This window comes from Heterodontus francisci, chromosome 26 (genome assembly GCF_036365525.1).
Source record: "Heterodontus francisci isolate sHetFra1 chromosome 26, sHetFra1.hap1, whole genome shotgun sequence".
Taxonomy (NCBI): Eukaryota; Metazoa; Chordata; class Chondrichthyes; order Heterodontiformes; family Heterodontidae; genus Heterodontus; species Heterodontus francisci.
This window is the reverse complement of record NC_090396.1, coordinates 55,113,384-55,136,625: the sequence shown is the minus strand read 5'-3', so window position 1 is coordinate 55,136,625 and position 23,242 is coordinate 55,113,384. Positions and strand designations below refer to the sequence as shown.

The following is a 23,242-nucleotide window of genomic DNA, read 5'->3' as shown; positions in this document are numbered from 1 at the left end:
TAGTTCGTAGATTTTATTTTTCAAACACAAATGAAATTTAAAACAAAAATCAAAACGGGACATAAGGGAGGTAAATGCTGGTCACTACTGGCAGGATGCCTCATGACAGTATTGAGATACAAACATGCTGGGCCATAGATTAGTGGAAGGTCAGTCTGTACGGATTCCCTGCATAGAAAGTTCATGACCTGAGTTGGACTATTGGCGTCCGGTTAAACTGATGTATCCTCTCAAAGTGTTGCGGTTGCAGGGTCGGGGGAGAATGGGACTGCAGCGGAAATCAAACCATTCCACTCTGACATTTTACTGCTGATTGCTCAAGAAAGATGGAAGGAAACACATGGGAGCAGGTCACCTACTCACCCTTCATGGGACAGGAAATGGAATATGATTTTGGTGGGAAAAAAACGCCAGCAAGTATATAAAATGAATACATAATTTCTGCATTTGACACCTGAATATTGCAGCTATAACAGCAATTAGCATAAACCTATTAAATACTCATCATAAAACTCCAATCACTCAAAGTGCTGAGAAATGCAAATATTTTAGTCAAAGCTGACATCGTTCATTATCGAAGTACCTTTCACATCAAAGACACGCTTTCTCCTTCCTCCTTCTATTACCTCTTTGACAGGAATGTTCTGCAAGGCCATTCCCATATCAATTAGATTCTCTTCTCAAGGGATATTACAGTGGCTGATAGACAACATGTTTCTGTTACCTGTCTGTCTATAGCAGGGTTGTCCAACCTTTTCGCTTGGGGGCCACATTACAATTTTTGTCTTATATGGTTGTGGGGTTGGGGGGGGTGCAGCTGGTGATACAATTTCAGAAAGATAAGGGCATTAAAAAGTTATCTAACAATGAATCAAAACAGAACAAATGTGCATTTTTGTGAAGAAGCTTTAAATGAGATGATTAATTCATTGACTTACTTTCTTTTTTCACTTTCTTCCTGCAGCTGTAGGAGTCAAACAAGGCAAAGGAATACAAGATAAATGGGAAAATACTGAAAAGTGTAGAAGAAGTAAGGGACCTTGGAGTGAATGTCCACAGATCCCTGAAGGCAGCAGGACAGGTCGATAAGGTGGTTAAGAAGGCGTATGGAATCCTTTCCTTTATTAGCCGCGGTATAGAATATAAGAGCAGGGAGGTTATGCTGGAACTGGATAACTCATTGGTTAAGCCACAACTTGAGTAGTGTGTGCAGTTCTGGTCACCTCATTACAGAAAGGATGTAACTGCACTAGAGAGGGTACAGAGGAGATTTACAAGGATGTTGCCAGGACTGGAAAAATGCAGCTTTGAGGAAAGATTGGTTAGGTTGGGGTTGTTCTCCTTGGAACAGAGAAGGCTGAGGGGAGATCTGATTGAAATGTACAAAATTTTGCGGGACCTGGATAGAGTGGTGAAAGGCCTATTCACCTTAGCAGAGAGGTCAGTGACAAGGGGGCATAGATTTAAAGTGATTGGTAGAAAAATTAGAGGGGAGATGAGGGAAAACTTTTTCATGCAGAGGGTGGTGGGGGTCTGGAACTCACTTCCTGAAAGGGTAGTTGAGGCAGAGATCCTCAACTCATTCAAAAGGAGTGCCGTAATCTGCAGGTCTACGGACCAAATGCTGGAAGGCGGGATCAGAAAAGGTGGATCGTTTTTCGACCGGCACAGACACGATGGGCCAAGTGACCTCTTTCTGTGCCTTAAACTTTCCATGATTCTATGTTGGACACGATTTAGTGCGATACTTGGCATTTTTTTGTTTACACAAGTAGTCAATGTTTTCCCGCACACTTGTAGCAATGCGGAGTATTCCAGATAGCTATCCATCTGTCAGGAGTGTTCTTGATCTCTCTCTCTGTCTCTGCCTGTGTTCCCCCTGTGTTGTTCCTCCCCCCAACCCTGTGTCATCCTTGCTCTCTGTGATACCCCACCCATCCCCCCTTTCTCTCTCTCTGGCCACCACCCCCACGCCCCCCACACTGGTCTCTCTCTCTGTCCACTCCCTCTTCTCTATTCCCCCTCTCTCTCTCTTTGTCCCCCCCCCTCTGTTTTCCCCTCCCTTTCTTTCTCTGTCCCCCTTCTCTCCCTCTTTGATCCCCCCCACCCCACTGCCGAGTTGCAAGGAGCGGGAGTGCTCAGCACAACAGCTTTGCGGTTGGTCAGTTTGTTTAAAAACATCACGGTGTCAGTTTCACAGCTGACAGCTGCTGAAGCAGGAATGCGCTTCCCAACTTGGGACAGATGCAGGGTTTTTTGGTGGGCTTTTTAAAAAGTCGGAAAACCCCAAATCTGTCCGAAGTTGGGAAGCGTGTTCCTGCTTCAGCAGCTGTCAGCTGTGAAACTGACAGCACGATGTTTTTAAAAGGCCGGTCTGCAAGAAGACAAAGGGAAATTTCCCATCTCCAGTCACGGAGCCCTGGAGAGGATGAGGTACGGCCCTGGGTACAGTTTACACCCAAGGGCCAGATGTTGGACAACCCTGATTTATAATCACCCAGTTTTGTTCACAGTAATCATCTGTTTATGGATGGCTATGAAAACAGAACAAACGTACTCTGTGCTATATTCACTTATAGAAACTATTTTTTAATTATCTGTAAATATTGAAGGCTGCTACATCTTATCTTTCCTTCTTCACTAAATTACAGTCCTTCAATTAAACCGTAGTTGTCTGCTTACTTTTGCTATAAAGCCTACAACTTAAAAACTTAGTAAAAGGATGGCAGGTTCAGTGAACGGCTGTAGAGATTTGGAAGATAGTATTACAGAACCTACCAGATTGATACTTTCTTTTCTTTTGGGCCTCCTTATCTCGAGAGACAATGGATACGCGCCTGGAGGTGGTCAGTGGTTTGTGAAGCAGCGCCTGGAGTGGCTATAAAGGCCAATTCTGGAGTGACAGGCTCTTCCACAGGTGCTGCAGAGAAATTTGTTTGTTGGGGCACAGTTGGCTCTCCCCTTGCGCCTCTGTCTTTTTTCCTGCCAACTACTAAGTCTCTTCGACTCGCCACAATTTAGCCCTGTCTTTATGGCTGCCCGCCAGCTCTGGCGAATGCTGGCAACTGACTCCCACGACTTGTGATCAATGTCACACGATTTCATGTCGCGTTTGCAGACGTCTTTATAACGGAGACATGGACGGCCGGTGGGTCTGATACCAGTGGCGAGCTCGCTGTACAATGTGTCTTTGGGGATCCTGCCATCTTCCATGCGGCTCACATTGATACTATCAAATATAAAATGCAGCCCAGGCTGGGCTCATCTAATGTCTAAGGAATGCCTTTTTTCAGCTTTCAGTACTAGACCTACTTTGAGTCCTATGCTATTATTCTTTGACCAATTACTGAGGCCTCCAATTTCTAGAAGTAACTGGCCAAAGCACAGAAGGTGGCACAGGTTGGCTTAATGTTACCGCATCATTTACTTTATACCGAATGCTCTCCTGCTGCACTGGAGGTGTTTAAGCAGCTTTTTCAGGTTGACTTGCAGGAAACGCTTTGACTCAGATGATAATATCTTCCAAGTCTCCTACATGGTCATTTGATCAAAGTGTGTATAATTCTGAAGAAGCCCTGCTAGAATTAAGTATTTCTTACCTGGGATATTGTGTATGGTGATGGCAAGAATGAGTAATATGATACGCTTCCAACTGCTCTGTTGTTGCTCTGGAGTGGATCGTGGATTATTGAATGCTGTCAACCCTTCGGAGTAGTTGGGTTGCTGTCCCCTTTTTCTCGGATAGATTTCCCCATTGTCAATTTTCTCTGCAAGAAAAGTTTATCAATAAGTATGTTGAGAAACATTTTGCGGGACCATTTTTTTTTCTTGTCATCTTAAATCAGTTCAAATTCTGAATTAACTTGTTACCATTTCCAGGACATAAAAACATTACAGTTTAAAGCCTTCAAATATTTTCGAGGGACAATTAATGTTGGAAAAGGACTTGACTGGGCAAATATGCTGTCCTTTCAGCTGGGTTAAATACAGCCTAGAATGGTAGGACAAAGTCTCCTCACACGAATGCCCCACAGCAGTGACATAACTAAGAATAGAAATTTAGGCTGAATAATAAGTTCCCCATGCCCTTTCCCACCAACATACAGCTACGCAATAAAGAAAGGCTTTCTTCCTCAGTAAGATTCACACAGAAAAAAAATAGTTGGTCAGACATTTACTGAGCAGCTTATAGCTCCTCCTTGGTAATGTAACACAATAATTCAACCAAACACTGAAACATATCCTTTCAGTAGATCACACTCACTCGAGTAAACAAATATTTTGTTGAGTCTGCAGGACTTCCAGGTTTCAAATGCTGAAACCTTAACACAAACGATCAACCTCAGATTGGAAAGCTACATGAAACATTTATTCGTGAACAGTGAGCCAATCCGTACAAACAATTCTTTGAAATAGCCTTCCAAAGGATAGATCAGAAAGTTATATTGAAATATAAACTCAAAGTTTCTATATATTGCGGAAACTTTGGAACAAGTTTCAGAATAAAGAAAAAGGCCGGATTAGTTAAAAAAGGGAACTCTTTGGAGTAACACAAATGATCCCAGAGGTTCTGAATATTTCTAAGGCACCCGAATTCAGACTGCACTGGTCAAGAGGCTTGGTATGAATTTTTGCTTATCCTGGGATTTACCAGACAAGCCAGCTGGTAATATCCTCATATTTAGGTTTGGGAAGATATGAATGTGAAACCTATATAGAGCAAATCCATCATAGCAGAGCGTGACCCTGTTATTAACTCAGAAATGTGGGGCATAACCTTTTTAGCTTCACTCAAGTGTCATCTCATTTCATGTCATGCAGAAACTAGTTGGCCCATGGTTAGATTGGTAACTTGCAAAAATATATGTAAGAAATTAACTGCAGTATTTACATATATACAGCACCTTATCATGTTTTTCAGAAATGTTCTAACATACTTCACATACAGACAATTACTTTGAAGTGCAAGCCCTGACACTATGTAGGTGAACACAGCAGCCATTTTGCGCAATGAAATGAAAAGCCAGTTAATCTGTTTGGGTTATACTAGATGAAGGTTTAATGTTGCCCAAATCATAGAACTCCACATTCAAATAGTAGCATGAGATCCTAAACCAGCTGAACCATCAGATATCAGTTAAAAAATTAGTTTAATGTCTCATCTGAAGGACAATGCGTCACTTCTTGCCCTTGAGTGTCAGCCTAGGTGGTGCATTAACATCTTGGAGTGGGACTTGAACCCAGAATCCTGTGACGCCAAGAAGCAACTCCACTGACAGTCTGGCATTGGGCTGCATCGAGGCTTTACAGCTTTGATATAGATTCAGGGCTCTGATGCTTATCCTCAAGGTTTAAAACTTCACCTTCATTGTCTGTCAGCAAAGTCAGTTCTCAGGCATTATACACTTGCCATAAGCTTATACTATGCATATGTTCTCTGTGCAGCAGTGAACCCCACTTGTCGGCATGTGACATTCATGTCTAATGACCCAGGACCATGACCCTCACTGGCACTAAGTCAATTTCTCTATATGGCTGGAGCTCCCATGTTGTGTTCATCTTAAGGCGCTTCACCTTCATGAAGGACTTCAGCAGAAATGTTTTATTTAGAAAGGAAGAAAAGTAGCATTTGACTTGATGATGCACTTTGATACATTAACGTAAATACTTTATTTAAAAATAAATACTTGGATATCATTAATCACTTCCCACATATCCTCTGAATCCTTGGCAAAAAGTAATGACTGTAGGATTATTAAAGATCTAAATATGTATAAAAATGAATAAATGTTTCTAAAAGAAATTCATATTCGAAAAGAAACATTTATCATAAAGACATTGTCCGTTTAATGTTCTATATAGCCATTATCTGGATTTTGACAAAACTATCAGCAAAAATTTGGTATTTTTCACTGTGCACAGAAGCATTCCTTGGCACACAGAACACATGCACAGTTTTATCGAGTGAATAACACCTGACAATTGAATTGAATGAAGTGTTATTTCAACAGGTTATTTCAACACTTGACAAGAGCTGAATGTACTGCCAGGGAAAACTGAATGTGCTGCTGTCCCGACTGACCAAGATAATTAGCAGCTCCTCCAAGCACTAACCCCATATTCATTATAGCCGACATCTTATTTTCAGTCTGGTGCAGGCAGCTGACTGTCAGTGCTCAGTAATGTCACTGCTAATTCTCTAGGTCGACTGTGCGTCAATATTATTACTGCTGTCGACCTGAACTTCATAAAAACACTTTTCTTGCCCTCTCCTTTCCTGTCTGCAGCAGTGCCACTGATCTAAATTTAAAACTAATGCCACCACCAAGAAAGAAAAGACAGAATTAATCCAGTTTTTTCTTTAGAATTGCTGGAAAAGGCACACGGTCGAGGCACTTAATCAGCTCAGATACAGCAGGGACTGGGCAAATATCTCAAGAACATAGTGCCACCTGAGAGTACTGAACAGGATCAATGACTGTGAAATAAAAACAAGCAATGCTGGAAATACTCAGCAGGTCTGGCAGCATCCGGGGAGAGAGAAGCAGAGTTAACGTTTCAGGTCAGTGACCCTTCTTCAGAACTCAGTGACAGTGAACTTTGGTCTGTTCAGGAAAACATTGCAGGCCCATTACTGGATGGAACATAAGGGGGATTTCCTTTCAAGAGGCATCATTTTCATTAAGAAACACTTGAACCCTTGGGGGGAATTTTATGCTTTCGCCCGCAGCAAGTTTGGAGGCAGGGAGAGCATAAAATCATGTGGGACGGAGGCGGGGAGCCCCCACCGCCACATTCCCGCCTCCATCAAAATTCAGTCTGGGGCAGGAAGGCCTGTAAACGGCCTTTCCGCCCCACCGCCACTTGAGGCCTTTAACTGGGCAATCAACGCCCAATTAAAGGCCTCATCCCACCGTCGCAATTAACCGTGCGGCAGGTGGCCCTGTCCCCACATGGAAAGCACAGCATGAAAAACCACGTGGGCGGCTTCCCAGCTCCAGGAGGGTTGGGGGCGGGGGCTGCTCATTAAAAGGCACAAAGCCTGAATGAGGGACTCAGCATCAGGAAGGGGGGTGGCCCGCTGAGAGTCACCACCTTGCCCTTGCTAGCGACCCCCCCCTAAAGCCCCTCCCTCGTGCCCCCACCCCACCAGACCCCTGTGGCCTGGGTCCAATGTCACTCCTCGGTCTCAGGTGGGTGCTCCACCAGCAGCAGCCACCACCTCTGCAGTGGCGCTGCTCAGTGAAAGAGCTACTGGCCTCTGATTAACCGGCAGCTCTGAGGGCAGGACTTCTGTCACTGGGGTCCTTGATCCTGTGGAAGGCCCGCTGCTGTCCACGTAAGTGCCTATTTGGCACTAGATTCAGCAGGCCTTCCATAGAAGAGGCAATGCAGGGTTCTTGGCATCACTTTTTCTGGAGATCGAGAATCCCGTTGCCCAATTAAAATCCCAGCCCTTGTTCACTAATGCATAGCACAATATGTTGTTCCTGAACACAAGGTTGAGCTGCCTTGTAATCCATCACAGTGGCGCAGTGGTTCGCACCGCAGCGTCACAACTCCAGGGACCCGGGTTCGATTCTGGGTACTGCCTGTGCGGAGTTTGCAAGTTCTCCCTGTGTCTGCGTGGGTTTTCTCCGAGTGCTCCGGTTTCCTCCCACATCCAAAGACTTGCAGGTGACAGGTAAGTTGGCTGTTATAAATTGCCCCTAGTGTAGGTAGGTGATAGGGAATATGGGATTACTGTAGGGTTAGTATAAATGGGTGGTTGTTGGTCGGCACAGACTCGGTGGGCCGAAGGGCCTGTTTCAGTGCTGTATCTCTAAATAAATAAATAAAATAAAGAAAGTGTTTATATAACATCTTGCATGTCCTCAGGATGGCCCTAGCGTTTCACAGCCAACAAAGTACTTTTGAAGAGCAGTCAGTGTTTTATAGACTAGCACAGCAGCCGCACAGCAACAAGATAAATGATTAATGAATCTGTTTGGTGGTGTTGATTGAGGGATGAATGTTATGCAGGAGACCACAGGTCCCTGCACTTCAAACAGTGCAAGGGGATATTTAACATCCGCCTGAACAAGCAGTTGGGGGCCCAGATTAACTTCTCATCTGGAAGACAAGCCCTCCAACACAGCACTCAAGTGTCACCCTAGGCTAAGGTGTCTGTTAATGTTCCAGATTTAGCATTTTATACATATAGGTTTTCAAATAACAAGCCACTTGCCTCAAAAAGAATATCCAGAACTGGCTGTTACATAAAACAGATTCACCTGTCACCACACCTCACATTTATATAGCTCAATTAACATAATAAAACAATCCAAAGCACTCAGATTTAAAAGCAAACACCAAATATTGGTGATACAAGAGTTTGGAAAGGTAACCAAAGGCATGAGTTTTGAAGAAGAGGAGAGAGGTTTGGGTAGAGAGATTCACAGGGGGCATTTCACATTGAAGGTTCTGTGATCAATAGTGAGGTTCATAAAGGACAGAATGCAAAAGTAGGTTCTATGACTAAAGAGCAGCAATATACCTTGGCATGCAGCACTCAATGAGGTTGCAGAGTTAGGGATGAACAAGACCATGGATATGAATTGGGCACTGGGGAGCCAATTGAATTTGGCAAGGACAAGGGTGATAAAAGAGCGGGGCTTAGTAGGGCATAGGATGCAGGCTGTAGAATTTTGGTGAAGCAGTAGTTTACTTCATTTGGAAGTTATAGAGCCTGGAGATTGATAAAGGCATGAATGAGAGTTTCAACAGTAGTGGAGGTGAGGTCGGATGGAAGCAAGGTCTCACTTGGGGGTAGAAATAGACAGTCTTGATGGAGGTTTGGATGTGGCGTTTGAAGCCTCATTCAGGATCAAAAGGACATAGGAGAGGGGCGCAGGAATTAGGTGGGAGCGAGAATTCTTTCTGGTGGAAGCTGAACAGGATGACTTGAGCTTGCCAAAGGTAAGTTGGAGAAAGGTTTTGCTCATCCACGAATGGTGTCGGACAGGCAGGTGGATAGCGCAATGGTGATCATGGAGTCAAGAGCGGTGGGGGAAGATTAAAGCTTTGCATCATCACCATACAAATGAAACCTGAGCCTATGCCAACAAATTATACTGCCAAGAGACAAAATGTAGACAAAGATGGAAATTTGAGGAACGCTTGGCCGGTCCGATGGTAGTGGGCTATCATTGAAATTTGCTTACAAACCTTGAGTTGACTGTGCAGAGGGTAAAAAGCAAGGTACAGAGGAAAGATGATGGAAGATGATGGAATGATTAACCATGTTTAATGCTGTGAAAAATACAAGATGATACAGGGCACTGTGGCTGCAGTCGCAAATGTATCTGTGATATTAGAGCAGTCTTGGTGTTATTGGCAGGGCAGAACCCAGAGAGGGAATTTGAAAAAAAGAGTGAGGGGACAGATGAGAACCGAGCTTGGAGGTGACAACACATTTAAAAGATCTCAGAGAAGAAATAGAAGTTTGAGATATGGCAGTTGTTAGCGAGAACTGAAGGCTCAAGGCTGGTTTTTTGTGAGGAGGGAATTTTTCATAGTTTTGAAAGGCACTGGGATGGAGCTGAGGAAAAGAAGGGGATTAAAGGTGGACTGAGGAGATGAAGTTGTGAAGAGTAGGGTGGGGATTAAACATAAGAATTAGCAGGAGCAGACCATAAGCCTGCTCTGCCATTCAATAGGATTATGGCTGATCTTCTGCCTCAACTACACTTCCCCGCACACTCCCCAAGTCCCCAGATTCCTCAGCCTTGAATATACTCAATGAGGGAGCATCCACAACCCTCTTGCGTAGAGAATTCCAAAGATTCACAACCCTCTGAGTGAAGAAATTTCTCCTCATTACTGTCCTAATTGATTGACCCCTTATCCTGAGACTGTGCCCTCGTGTTCTAGATTCCCAGCAATGGGAAACAACCTCTCAGTGTCTACCCTGTCAAGTGTCTTCAGAATCTTGCATATTTCAATGTATATATATATATATATATACCACTGCCATTAAAACCAGCTTCTATCAGAGGATGGGATGGTGTAGTTGGGAGATTTTCCCTTAAATAGTCATCTAAAAACAAAAGGTAACTTTGTAAAATTGTTCTGCAGCCATGAGGCAACTATTCAACTGCTCTATCTTTGTAGGTCTTCCACTTCCTCCAACTACCAGCCTTTCTCTGACCCCAGTAGACAGCAGCTCTCAATTACCAGTTAGTATTCGTTTGGCTAACAGGGCCAAGCTTTTACATCTGGCAGTGCTTCATTACCAGTGTCAGCTCAATGCTATTTCATAATCACTTAAAAAAGTGTCTTCCAAACCAGTTCCGTCTGCTCCAGGAATCAAGTTCCCCTGGGTTAGTAAGCTGGCTGAGAACTGGCAAAACTTCGCCAATGTGGACAAACATGAACAAATGACAGTGAAGGCTGGGATTAAAACTGTCAACACATTGGGCTGAGATTCGCAATGTTCTACCACTAGAGTTATCAGCCGAGTGATTCCAACACACTAACAAACCCTACTTCTCGTGTCATATACCTCAGGGGAAGAGTTTAATTGCATTCATTCGGTCCTTCAGATCCACCGGCAGTGATATACTGGGAGAGTCATTTTTCACTGATAGCACTGACAACTTGTAACGGAATAAGGACAAAGACTGTTGAGAGAAAAGGTCACTCATTTCTAAATGGGAATCTGCTCTCCATGTTCACCTGCTGCCAAATATAGCTGGAAGATTGATTCTCCAGCACTGGACTAATGATAGAAATATTAGATGACTGACTGAGAAGCAGCTCAAAAGTCATGAAAAACCAGGTCTTGACATAAGCACAGAAATATCTTTTGTCAGTTCATGATCTCAAAAGGAAGTGTTGCAATTCTGGTTTATCTGTTCTGATCAATTCCCCTTCATTCTCATTCCTCCTGACCGCATTTCCCTTCTGCTGCTGCTGTCAATCAATCGTAGCTTTAAGTTCTCTACCTGACTGTCCAAGCAAAGCCAACAAGACAGGAGACTGAGTGTGTGCAAACCGCTGGATGTGCACAGCAGGCTAATGAATAGGGAAATGCTGGCACAATACGGAATGTGAAGAAAATAATACTGAATGAAAATGACAGGTTTAATAAACTGGAAATAAAGCGAGGAAGCTATCACATCGGGGTTCCAGCCCAAAACATTGTGTGGTCTGTGTGCTGAGACCTGACGTTATCAGCTGCCAAAATGTTAGTGACATCGTAGCATATTCATCCAGTACAATTTGGGTATAAAATGAGTGGAACAGTCCCTTTGGGCAACAAGTCAAACTTAAAGACATACAAAGTATTCTTTAAGATTCACAGTTATTAGGCTTGTCATAAAAATCCAACTGGTTTATTCAGGGAAGGGAATCTATCACCTTCTACTTAGTCTGGCCAACATGTTTCTTCAGTTCCATGTTATGTGGTTAACTCTTAATGCCCTCTCAAGTCACCTAGCAAGGTTATAAAACTCAGTTATAAAAACATTACCCATGGCAACTTGCAATGGGAAATCTATGCAGCCTTGCCAGTGTCAGCCAGAAGGGTTCCTATCACGGGATTTCCCCCTGTCCCACAACGTTGGCCTGGCTGCTTTTTCAGTTTTTTAATCAAATATCTAAAAAGTTGATGAGAGGGCACCTTCATGTTGAAGTGCTCTCTCAGTTACTTACCCTTTACCGCATCCTGCTGCTCCTCTCAAGCTGGAAGGCCTCTGACTGGCCCTCCAGCTTCAAGAACCTGCCTACTGCCCTTAATTGGACAGGGAACCTGTCTCTATGCAAATTAAAGGGACGCCACTGTCAAAATCACAATGAGTGACTGTTTCCCCCGGGGGTGGGTTTGGGACCCGGAAACAGTCTCGGTTCCTGTTTCCTGTCCCCAAAGCGGAAATTCAGCCCCATATGTCAGCAACATTTTATGTTGCTCTCATTAATTCTCACTGAAGAATTACCAATAACTGGCATCTGTCTTTATCAATTCGCCCTCTCTTATATCAATTGGCCTCTTCGTGATAGCAACAGAATTAAAGCACATGCTCAGTTTGTCAGAACAGCTATGAATATTAGTCACTGCAGCATTTTGCAACCTTTGAAATAAAACAAATGCTTTTTATTGTCTTTTTTTTAAAGAAATACTTATCAATACAGCTCAAGCATTTGGAATTTCTTTTTGAATTGATGAAATGGCTCCTGTTTGGCCGTGAACAAGGAAATAGACAGCAATGGTAACAAAAGATCATGACTTCCCATTTCTATCCTAGCCATTCTTTCAGCAGCTTCAGTAGGAACTATCATGCATGTTGCTCCTTATGTACTGGTTAAGAGTAATGAAGTAAACACAAATAACAGCACCACTTGAAGGACAAATGGAGATGGAGGGAGGTGGTTCGACAGTGGAATGATTTTACTGTAATGCTATTGTGACATTAAGTACAGCGCCTGCCAGTGTTTATATTCATTGTCCCCCAAATTCATCCATCTTCTTTGCTGCTATCCAGACAAACCGGGAGGGGGATATGGAAATGGGGAGCAATGCGAAGAGTGAGATGACAACTATTCTAAACTCTGCATGCCTCCATGTTGCAGCCTGTTCAACACTGTTCAAGTACCACAAAAATCTCCCCTTAGCCTGCCTTTTGCACAACCTCCAGACTCACAGATGGAGATCTGTAGTATGTACAGCTTGAGACAATGGCCTGACAATTATCACAGGCAACACCACTCCCTGTCAACTTCACCAACTTTAAACAACAGTTGAAAACTCACAGCACTTCCACGAATTCAGACAGAGTCAGTGGAAATCAAACAGCAACTAAACCGAAAGTAGTTGATTATTCCTTTAAATAGCACTGGTGGGGGCAGCGCTTCCACTGCTGAATGCACATTCAGCTGTGTGAGGTTAAGAGAGGGCATTAACTGGAACAGAGAGTTTGAATATGCACTAGCATCAAATCAGCACTGCATGTGATTGACATCACGATCTGCCTATGCTGTATACTTTGGATGCACACTCCTAATGCCTGCGCTAATACCCTGAACAAAATGGATTTTAGAGTGGGCCACACCAGATGTGTGGGCACCCGCACCATTTTGGTACCAAAATAGCACCCTTAGTACCAAAACTATGGGCTACAGAGCCAAATTTTGTGACAAGTGTGTCTCAGTAAAGATTCTTCAACCTGATCAGTTCAAGAGTCTATCTGTTTCTTGCCCTGCTCACCGAAGCTATAGATCTCCTATATAAGGCACCACGCTGGAGCAGACGATGGATTAAAGCAAGTCTCCGCTCAAATGCTCGAGAAAACATTGTGGGCAGCTGTCAGCACAGTGGACGGTGAGCAGCCTTCCTTCACCACTGACCACAAAATCTGAGCCAATGTCAATTCTTTGACCCAAAATATATCCCTACAATCCATTGGAGAAACAGGCTTATCTTGACTGAATCATCAACATATGCCTTCAAAAAATCAATTTAGTTTAATATCCATGGTTATTCTTTTAATTCATAATTTTCTTGTCTTTAAGTTTCCTTTTTACAATATCCGCCAGATAACAAAAATCACACAGCTATCAGTATTAAGCAGCCGTTCTCTTCTCAATACTGAGAACTTACTTTTAATCAATCTGTGCACTTTGCTGTTTCCAATTTACAGTGAAGCCTCTCAAAGCCCAGACAGATAAAGACTACTTGTCCTCAGAGATCACCTCACCATACTACTATGGGATTCCATCAAAGTGATGGTATGCATTAAAGCACCAAGTGTCAAAAATTCATGCTTATACCCAGCATAACAACTATTCAGTGTGTGGGTAGAAGTACAGATAACATTCCGTACACATATATCGACAGGAAGAATTGCAAGGCCATTTTTACAATACCACTGTGATCAGACAATATATGAGGAATATTAATATAGTGCCTACAATGTAAAGAAAAAGTTCCATGGTGCTTCGCAGAGATGCAATCAGACAAAAATGGACAGTGAGCCAAAGGAGGAAATTATTAGAAGTGATAACTTAGTCAAAGATGTGGGTTTTAAGAAGGGTCTTAAAGGAGGAGATGTAGGTGGAGAGATAGGGGAGTTTGAGATGTGAATTCCAGAGCGTGGAGCCGAGACACAACAGTGAATCAGATGAATGGAGTTGGATAGACAAGGCAATAGAAAGAAGAATGGAGAGTTCTTGTGGGGTTGTAGGGATGAAGGTGGTCATACAGATAGTGGGAGAAAGGCCATGAGGGGATTTAAACATGAAAACATTCTTCTGAATGCGCGATTCTCACTGGACTACAGTTCCATGGTTGCTGGTATTACTCTCCAATACCTCATCCATTATTCATGTGTAAACTTAACCAGTGAAGATTATTAGGTAATTCAACCACGGAATGCAACATATGTGAGACTCACCTTGTTCTGTTGTCCAAACACAGGCAACTCTCCAACAACAGTCACTGCATAGTAATCGGGAGTGGGAACCCTGCCTGCCTTGTTTTGCCTTTTCGAGTCTGAAGACTCTGAATCCAAGTGCAGCACTGCTTTGGTTAAAATGAGCCAAGTCAGCACAGACGAGGAATTGAGCCTAGCACTTCTTCAATCTATATTGCTGGGTGAGTTATTGAGCCAAAAAATCAACACATCATAGCTTCCCTCTTCAAATCATTTTTGTGCCATTCACCGACAGAGTGGGCAGGTGGCTGTTCCTATGTCCCTGCCAGTGAGGGATGAATGACCGCCCTCTTTGCGGTGGTTAACTTCCCGGACAGCCCAAGCTTGAGAACTACGCAGGCCAGCCACTACTGGACTTCCATCTTATTGACAATGACTATACCCAATCAGATGGCGTAGTGGTAATGTCACTAGATTAGTAATCCAGAGGCCCAGGCTAATGCCCTGGGGACACAGGTTCAAATCCCATCTTGGCAGATGGTGGAATTTAAATTCGATAAATTAAAATCTGGATTTGAAAGCCAGTCTCAGTAATGGTGCCATGAAACTATCAATTGTCGGAAAACCGATCTTGTTCACTAATGTCTTTTAGGAAAGAAAATTTGCCGTCCTTACCTGGTCTGGCCTACATGTGACTCCAGACCCACAGCAATGTGGTTGACTCTTAACTATCCTCTGAAATGTCTTAGCAAGCAACTCAATTCAAGGGCATTTCGGGATGGGCAACAAATTCTGATCTGCCAGTGACACCCACATCCCAAGAAAGAAAAAAAAAAATTCAAACTTCAATTCCCTTGCCCTACACTCCCCACAGAACTAATTTGACTATTGGAAAAGCAAAGTTCATTTTAAACAAATCTTAACAGCAAGACAGGGTTCTAGCACGTGACAGTACAGATTTATATTTCATAATATTTCCTATGCCATTAAAGCTTTTACTTTAGCTGTTCCTTCATGCGCAAAATGTGCACTATCAGATCAACTGCCCGTTATACGTGGCACCTGATAGTTAATTCCATTGACTGCAATGGGACTGAATATCAGACGCTGTGTATAACTGGCAGACAACTAATATAGCCCATTTTGCGCCACTGCCAAAGATAAATTTCTACCCCAAGGTGACCATTTAATCTACTGACCTGCAGTCTACACCATTAATCATTTGGCAATGAAAAGCTCCAAAAGCCGTTAACAACCCCCTAGTCAAAAAACATGACGATAAGTAGTTTTGTCTTCCTATTTCTACCCAGGTAGGATGAGGATTATTTCCAATCAATGTCCATCAACTATCTATATCAGTTCTGGCTCAGTTGGTCGCACTTCATCTTGGGACCAGATAGTTGTGGGTTCAAGTAATAATCCACAGACCTGAGGACAAAATGTAGGCTGACACTCCACTGCAGTACTGAGGGAGTGCTGCACTGTCAGTGGTGCAAGCTAAACTGAGTCTCCAGCTGCTCTCTTAGCTGGACAGAAAAGATCTCATGTCACTATTCCGAAGAAGAGCAAGGGTATTCCCCCCAGTGTCCTGGCCAATATTTATCTCTCAACCACACTTATTATAACATATTATCTGCTTTATCATCACATTGCTGTTTGTGGGAGCTTGCTATGCGTAACTTGCTGCCACATTGAAGTGAGCATACTTTAAAAGAAGTTAATTGGCTGCAAAGTGTTTGACGATGTCTGGAGGTTGTGAAAGGCACTATATAAACGCAAGATTTTTTAAATTTTATTTTTGTGTTAACACTGATAAATTGTTCCCTTTTAATGAATATTGTCCTTTTTTAAGACAGATTTGACAACCTACTGAAGAACAAGTGCATTAAGTATAATTTACCTTGCTTTACCAAGTTTAAAATCAATTCACATCAACAGAACATTATTACTTGAGAACAGCCAAGTGCCATTATGCTGTTCACAGCAAGTCCATAGCATCTAGCATTCGGAACAAACTGAAAATGCTGATCTGAGGATTGTGAAGTGAGGCAGTATAAAACATATTTTATGTACTAACATTTACCAGGTTGAGTTGCTTTTGCATTAGCATCTATACCAATTTGCAGATTAGTGGATTGAGCCATTCCAGAACAGAAGCAAACTGTCCTGCAAATCACAGGATATAGAATGATTGGTCAACATGCAGTAGAACAGCTGTCACTAAATTTAAAATCTTTCCTACCAACAATATTGTTCCTCCAGCCACCCTGACTGAACTTTTTACCCGTAAGTACACATGTACTATACAACTAACTTTAGCATAGTGAGTGTCGGCCGTCGCTCAACTGGTAGCGTTCTTGACTCGGTGTCAGTAGCTTGTGGGTTCAAGTCCCGCTCCAGAGCATCCAGGCTGACATTAAAATGCAGCATTGAGGGAGTGTTGCACTGTTGACCTTTGGATGGGATGTTAAACCAAGGCTTCATCTACCCTCTCAGGTAGACTTAAAAGATCCCAGAGCAGCATTTTGAAGGAGGACAGGGGAACCAATATTTATCCCTCAATCAATATAACAAAAAAATCAGATTATCTGGTCATTGTCACATTGCTTTTTGTGGAAGCTTGCAGTGTGCACGTTAGCTGATATGTTTCCATAATTAAAACAGTGACTGCACTTCAAAAGTACTTCATTGGCTGTAAAGAGCTTTGGGATGTCTTGAGGTCATGAAAGGCACTATATAAATGCAAGTCTTTCTGCTTTTTAAGGACCGGATTGGGTTAGCCTGGAGAAAGTCTTCATTGAGGAGGTGCAGCTTTTCTTGTGGAGTGAGGAGCAAGGTGGGGGGGGGGGGGGGAAGGAATTTGGAGGAGATTCAGGACACCAACAGTCTGGAGAACTGTTAAGCCAGCAATAGTCAGTGAGGGGAGCAACAACGTTGGTGGAATGGAAGAAAAGGAAGAAACAACCAGCATGTTCAACAGTGATTGTTGCTAACATGGGGAAAGCCTATGCCAGAAGGTCAGACACAGAATCAGACTGAAGTAATTGATCAAACATGTTTACCTAGCCACACAAGATTCCTTAATCAGTGGAATTCAGACATTTTTGGAAATCAAGAAGGGTACTATGAACTACCCCGTGCACCTGGAACGTGATTGGTGCCCTGGCTCTCCAGTTCTGTGCTCATCAAGGTGTGAGATATTTGCATGGGGGAACAGCACACTTTTTATTTCAGGCATCCACATCAGCATGAAGTATTCCCAAGTCAGGTACAGCACAGCTAGATACAGTGAAGCTCCCTCAACTCAGACTCACCCTCAGAAAAGTACTCACTACTCTATCAACGTGACATATTCTTCTCCCATTTTCCACCCAACCATCCTTAAGATGGTTTGAATAACACTGACAATTCGTACCAAATTATGGGCAATTTTGTGATTTGGAAGCAGTTTTGTGCTGTGAATTGAATCAGGACTGCCCAAGCACGTTTTGTGTAGGAGAGTTAGTGGACTGGGTTGGAACCCAGGTCTTAGAGATGAAAGGCCAGTATTTAACCAAAGAGCAACCCCGCCCAAATTCTTACCCACACCTTTCCCTTCTCAGCTCACTTAAATCCCTGGGAGATGTCACCAGTTGAATAGTGGAAATATGTGGATGGGCTGACATTCTGGAGTTTTCCTCAATCACCTTTGTAGGTCAGGAAACATTTACCCAGGACTTTCCTTCAGGAGATTAAATGGACTCATGATAAGGTAGATCGAACACTATTCACAGAAGTTTCAGGTTTGATTGATTAAAAGGTCTTTCTTCATTCTACAATTTACATTTTAAAATCGATGTCCTATCTCCCCCGAGCAAAGTATGCTGAATCATTTGTTGTAACACTACAACTTGCAGTTATATTTAATAAAAATGAATAGCATGCTGACATACAAATAAGTTACACCTGTACCCAACTTAAAATGGTTAATTCTCTTGTTTTAAATGGTGTGCCCTCTCTTTTTTTAAAAATTAATTCCTGGGATGTGGGCATCGCTGGTTAGGCCAGCATTTATTGTCCATCCTTAATTGCCCTTGTGAAGGTGATGGTGATGGTGAGCTGCCTTCTCGAACCGCTGCAGTCCATGTGGGGTAGGTACACCCACAGTGCTGTTGGGAAGGGAGTTCCAAGATTTTGACCCAGCGACAGTGAAGGAACGACGATATATTTCCAAATCAGGATGGTGTGCAACTTGGAGGCGAACTTTCAGGCGGTGGTGTTTCCATGCATCTGCTGCCCTTGTCCTTCTAGGTGGTACAGGTCGCAAGTTTGGAAGGTGCTGTCTAAGGAGCCATGGTGCGTTGCTGAACTAATCATAGATTCTTACAGCACAGGAGGAGGCCATCCAGCCCATGCTGCCTCTTTAAAAAAAATTATCAAATTAGGCTCACTCTCCTGTTCTTTCCCCATGGCAATGTAAATTTCTTTTCTAGTATATTTCCAATTTGCTTTTGAAAGTTACTAATGAATCTGCTTTCACCACCCTAATCCCATTCCGTTATATTTTAACCCTTATTGAATCCCATCTCTTGCACTTAACATGATCTGGAACAAGTCGAAGTACCTCATTTTGAGTGGGATGGCACAGTTATTGCGGTTATGTGTAACTGTTCAGTTCACACTTCACAATCAGCACAGTTTGAGAAAGAAGGATCAAAATAGCCAGCTGTTCCACTACGTTTTGAATTCACAACCTTCCACAATAATTAGGAATTAAATGTGTTCATTCCCTCCAACTCCAAGGCTGCTCTCTTTGATTGATTATGGCTACACAGATTTTCAGCAATATCAAAAAAACAATTTCTCACCTAAATTGTCAGCAATTGAAAAGATTTTGGTAATGTTCTATCTGTTGTACTGCTAATCTTTTCAAAATAACAAATGTCTCCATTTATACTGCAGTGCCCTGCTTCATGTTGCTAGTGGCAACCGACAGATGTGTGGGATTGATTCGTTTCTGGGATTTTTGAAGCAATTGGTCTTTCTTTTTGACATGCAATTACATGCAGCTATTCTTATTATTCTCAATGAATATATTAATTTCATAATTGCAGCTGGTAGTTGACACAGAAGAGATAAGATGCTGAATGTTTTTCTTGAAACAATACGTTTATTTTTTAGTTATATTAGGCTCTGTTCAAATTCTTGCATTTTTGATTAACCTTTTAACTCTTCTAGTATTCTGTTGCCACCATTGTAATATTTGAAGTTATCACCCAAATATGCAATGACATCCTGTGAAGGTTCATTTCTGTATCCCCACTATTTTAACACATGTACGGACACATGCACATGCTTTATATACGTATATATTATAGTCTCCACTCCGATGGTAATCCTCATTGGCATGCAGTTTGACAGGAGATGAGAACCTTCTGAAACTGTGTGCAAGTAGCCAAATTTCATCTGTGAGTCTCGATACTGGCTGCCAGTAGACTATTCCACTGTGTGAGCCATCGAAGACAAGCGTGATCGCGTTCCTCACTTGCGATCAATATACAAGCATTCCCAACAGGATGACGATCAGGTGCAGGAGCCCCGATGACTTTCCCCAATTAGAACATCTTCATTGTTGCCCAGGATCAGGTAACGCAGCACACATCGGGGATTGATCCGAGAACCTTCCCAATCCGTATGACTCAGCTCCTCACTGGATAAAGTGGCTGAAGCTTTGGGGGAGCCACTTGCAATTTCTTTTGGAAGGGAAAAGGTTCGCTGTGAAGGGTAGTCTTTTATGGAACTTAGTCTATCTACAATTAAGCTGATATCTGGGCGGCACAGTGGTGCAGTGGTTAGCACCGCAGCCTCACAGCTCCAGCGACCCAGGTTTGGTTCTGGGTACTGCCTGTGTGGAGTTTGCAAGCTCTCCCTGTGACCGCGTGGGTTTCAGCCAGGAGCTCTAGTTTCCTCCCAGAGCCAAAGACTTGTAGGTTGATAGGTAAATTGGCCATTGTAAATTGCCCCTAGTGTAGGTCGGTGGTGGGGATGTGGTAGGGAATATGGGATTAATGTAGGATTGGTATAAATGGGTGGTTGTTGGTCGGCACAGACTTGGTGGGCCGAAGGGTCTGTTTCAGTGCTGTATCTCTCTATAAAGTCTATAAACTCTATCTATTTCAAAACTTTCTGCCCAACTTTCTTTGATGCTTAACAGAAGGAGGTACCCTCATTTAAAGCAGAAGGAAAATGCAGAAAGTGCTTTACTAAATATAAGAATCCCCCATCTCCATGTGAAATGAAAATCCAATCGGGGTTTGGTATTCCTTTTCTGTCCCCATCGAGATTCGCCATTTCTCTTCTCTCACATCAGCTGCAGGTTTGAGAGTGCATGGCTCCACAGCAAACTTTGCAGATAAGCTGGAAGTGCATCCAAGCTGGGAAGGGCAGTGCTGATTAAGATCTTCCCTCGACATCAGCCACATTAACATTTCCCAGATCACAATCAGCACCCAGGACCAGTCTGGAAATAGAATTCCCACTGAGCGTCTCGTTAGTGGAGCAGCCCCTACTAAAAGAGGATGTCCAAAATTAGTGGAACCTAATTCGCCTGAAAATTCAAAATGTAAATAAGGATATCTGTTAAGAGATACGATTTTTCAAATATTCAACATTTCTCAAATGTAGGAGTGCTTATTCCCTTTTTCATACTTCATATCTCCTGGAAGGGATAGATTCACCCTCCAAACCCACATTCTTTGTCTCACTCAACAATTACAACAACGCTTCTATCATCCTGCTAAATGTGTCTAATGCCTCACGGTCTTGGAGGCATGAGGCGAGAGCAAATTAATTGCAACAATTCTAGGGCTTCACTGACTTTACTTGTGGGCAATTGAGCCATGCCTGAATCTTAACTGAAGTTATTTTAGGAGTTCTTTCACAGTATTATCCTGCATTCCTCTTGAGTACACAATGGAATGGACAAATAATAACTCTAACACTGAGGCAAAATTCAGCGCTCGGCCATCAACTGACTGTCTGGATGCTATGCTAAGACTGATTGAGCTGAGTTCTGCATTCAATGCTGCAATGTCGAGGGAGGAACTAAACCAAGAATACAAAAGAAGAGTGCAAATAAGAAGCAAAAATAAAATAAAGTGTAAATTTAAGTAGATAGAACCTAGATCACCACTGACACAAAGGAAAGGCACAGTTTGCAAAGAGGACCATTGGGAAAGATATAAACATGAAACAGAAATTACTGAGAGAAAGCCACACACAAATAAATTGAACCAAGTATGAAAGCACCAGTGGGAACTTTTAAAAATGAAAAGAATAGTGAAATAGAGGGGAAACTTGGGGGCCATTTTGAATGTTATCAATAAGAAAACACTGCATGCATTTTCTTGCCGTTTAATGACAGGTACAGGAAAATTCAGTGCTTTGAGAAAGGAAGGAATTATAATTTATCCAAACTAGATTACTTTAATAATTGTAAGATTCTGAGTACAGAAAGAATTGAAGGTGTTGTTGTGGAGACTTTTTGGACACATTGGGGGCTGAGTTTGACAGTTCTTGAGAACAAGTACAGTGATTGCGATGCATATTATTCTGTGCTGATTAATTGTAACACAGGAAGCACGCCAATTTTGTGTTGCCAGTTGATTTGAAGGATTTCAGCGTCCAGCTAGTACTAACCCCGCTCGCTGTTGAATGGCTGAATGCACCAGCAGGGGGCCAGCACCTTGAGTGGCTAGCACCGTTTAAAACTAGCTTAAAGCTAGGCTGCACCTCTTAATAGGAAGGTACACTGTGGCTGGAGCAGGTACTGGAAGTGAACCTAACCCAGGAAAGAGAAGAATGGAACAACATGGGAGAGAGTGGGCTCCAAGGTTTTCAGATGCCGCACTGTAAGTTTTGGAGGAGGAGGAGGAAATTAGGAAAAATATCCAGTATCTACAGGGAGCAGAGGCCCTCCAGACAGGTACTCAAAAGGCAGTGGGAGCAGATAGTTGTGGAGGTCAACAGCATGACTGCTACCAGGATACCAGGTGTGGCCCGCATGAGTCACATACCTCCTGGATTTTGAGAGAGCTGAATCTCTTTCCGTTCCGGCTGAGTTGACAAGTGGCATCCGCAAAGCGATGTGCATGCAGTTAATGACACTGAGCACCACGGGGAAACCTGCAACTCTAGTGAATCTGCATACTTGCTCTGCCTGCCTGCCTCTGGCAAAAGAGGATGACGTGTAGTTAACCCCCATTAAATAGGTTGTCCCAGTGATCTCCCTCAGCAACAACGGATGACAAACTGAGAGATGTTGCAAATAACTCTAGCTCCGGCCTGGGAGGAGCTAGATGCATAATAGCCCATCGCCACAGTCAGTGCAGTCTTTGCCCTGCTCTGATATTGCAGTTGTGGATGCAGCAGGTGGCATATTTCAGTGAGGACGTCCTTACTAAAGTACAGGAGTCTCACACATTGCTCCTTGCTGAGGATCAGGTAGGAAAATTGCTCCCTGAACACACTAAGCAGCTACGATCTCCTTTTGTGGGCCTTCTCCCCCTCCTCCCTCTTCCAGCAGCTTGTCCTGCTCTGCATGACCTCTCCAAGGCATGCTATATTCCAAGGAGAATGCCGACTAGTGCATCCATGTGTGGGAGCAATTGGTTTGTGCAGAAGCCAGCAAGAAGTACAACTTGAAACAACTGTAGAAAGTACCAAACACTTGTAAAGTCACAGCAACAGCCTCAACAAGTCAACCAGCAACTAACTTGTAAGTAGTTAATGATCCCTTCAAATAGTGCTGATGGCTGTGGGCGTGAAGGGGGGGTGAGGGCGGGGCGGGGTCCTTT

The 23,242-nt window shown here is 43.1% G+C and overlaps 1 protein-coding gene across 4 annotated transcripts in view; it reads right to left on the bottom strand.

Moving 5' to 3' along the window:
• Positions 1 to 23,242, bottom strand: part of LOC137384372 (zinc transporter ZIP11-like) — a 764,304-nt gene that overhangs the window by 402,464 nt on the left and 338,598 nt on the right. For all 4 annotated transcript variants that reach the window (XM_068058321.1, XM_068058319.1, XM_068058320.1 and 1 more), the window contains exon 5: positions 3,600 to 3,767. In XM_068058321.1, coding sequence (XP_067914422.1) covers positions 3,600 to 3,767 — 168 coding nt within the window. The remainder of the gene's footprint in view (positions 1 to 3,599; positions 3,768 to 23,242) is intronic.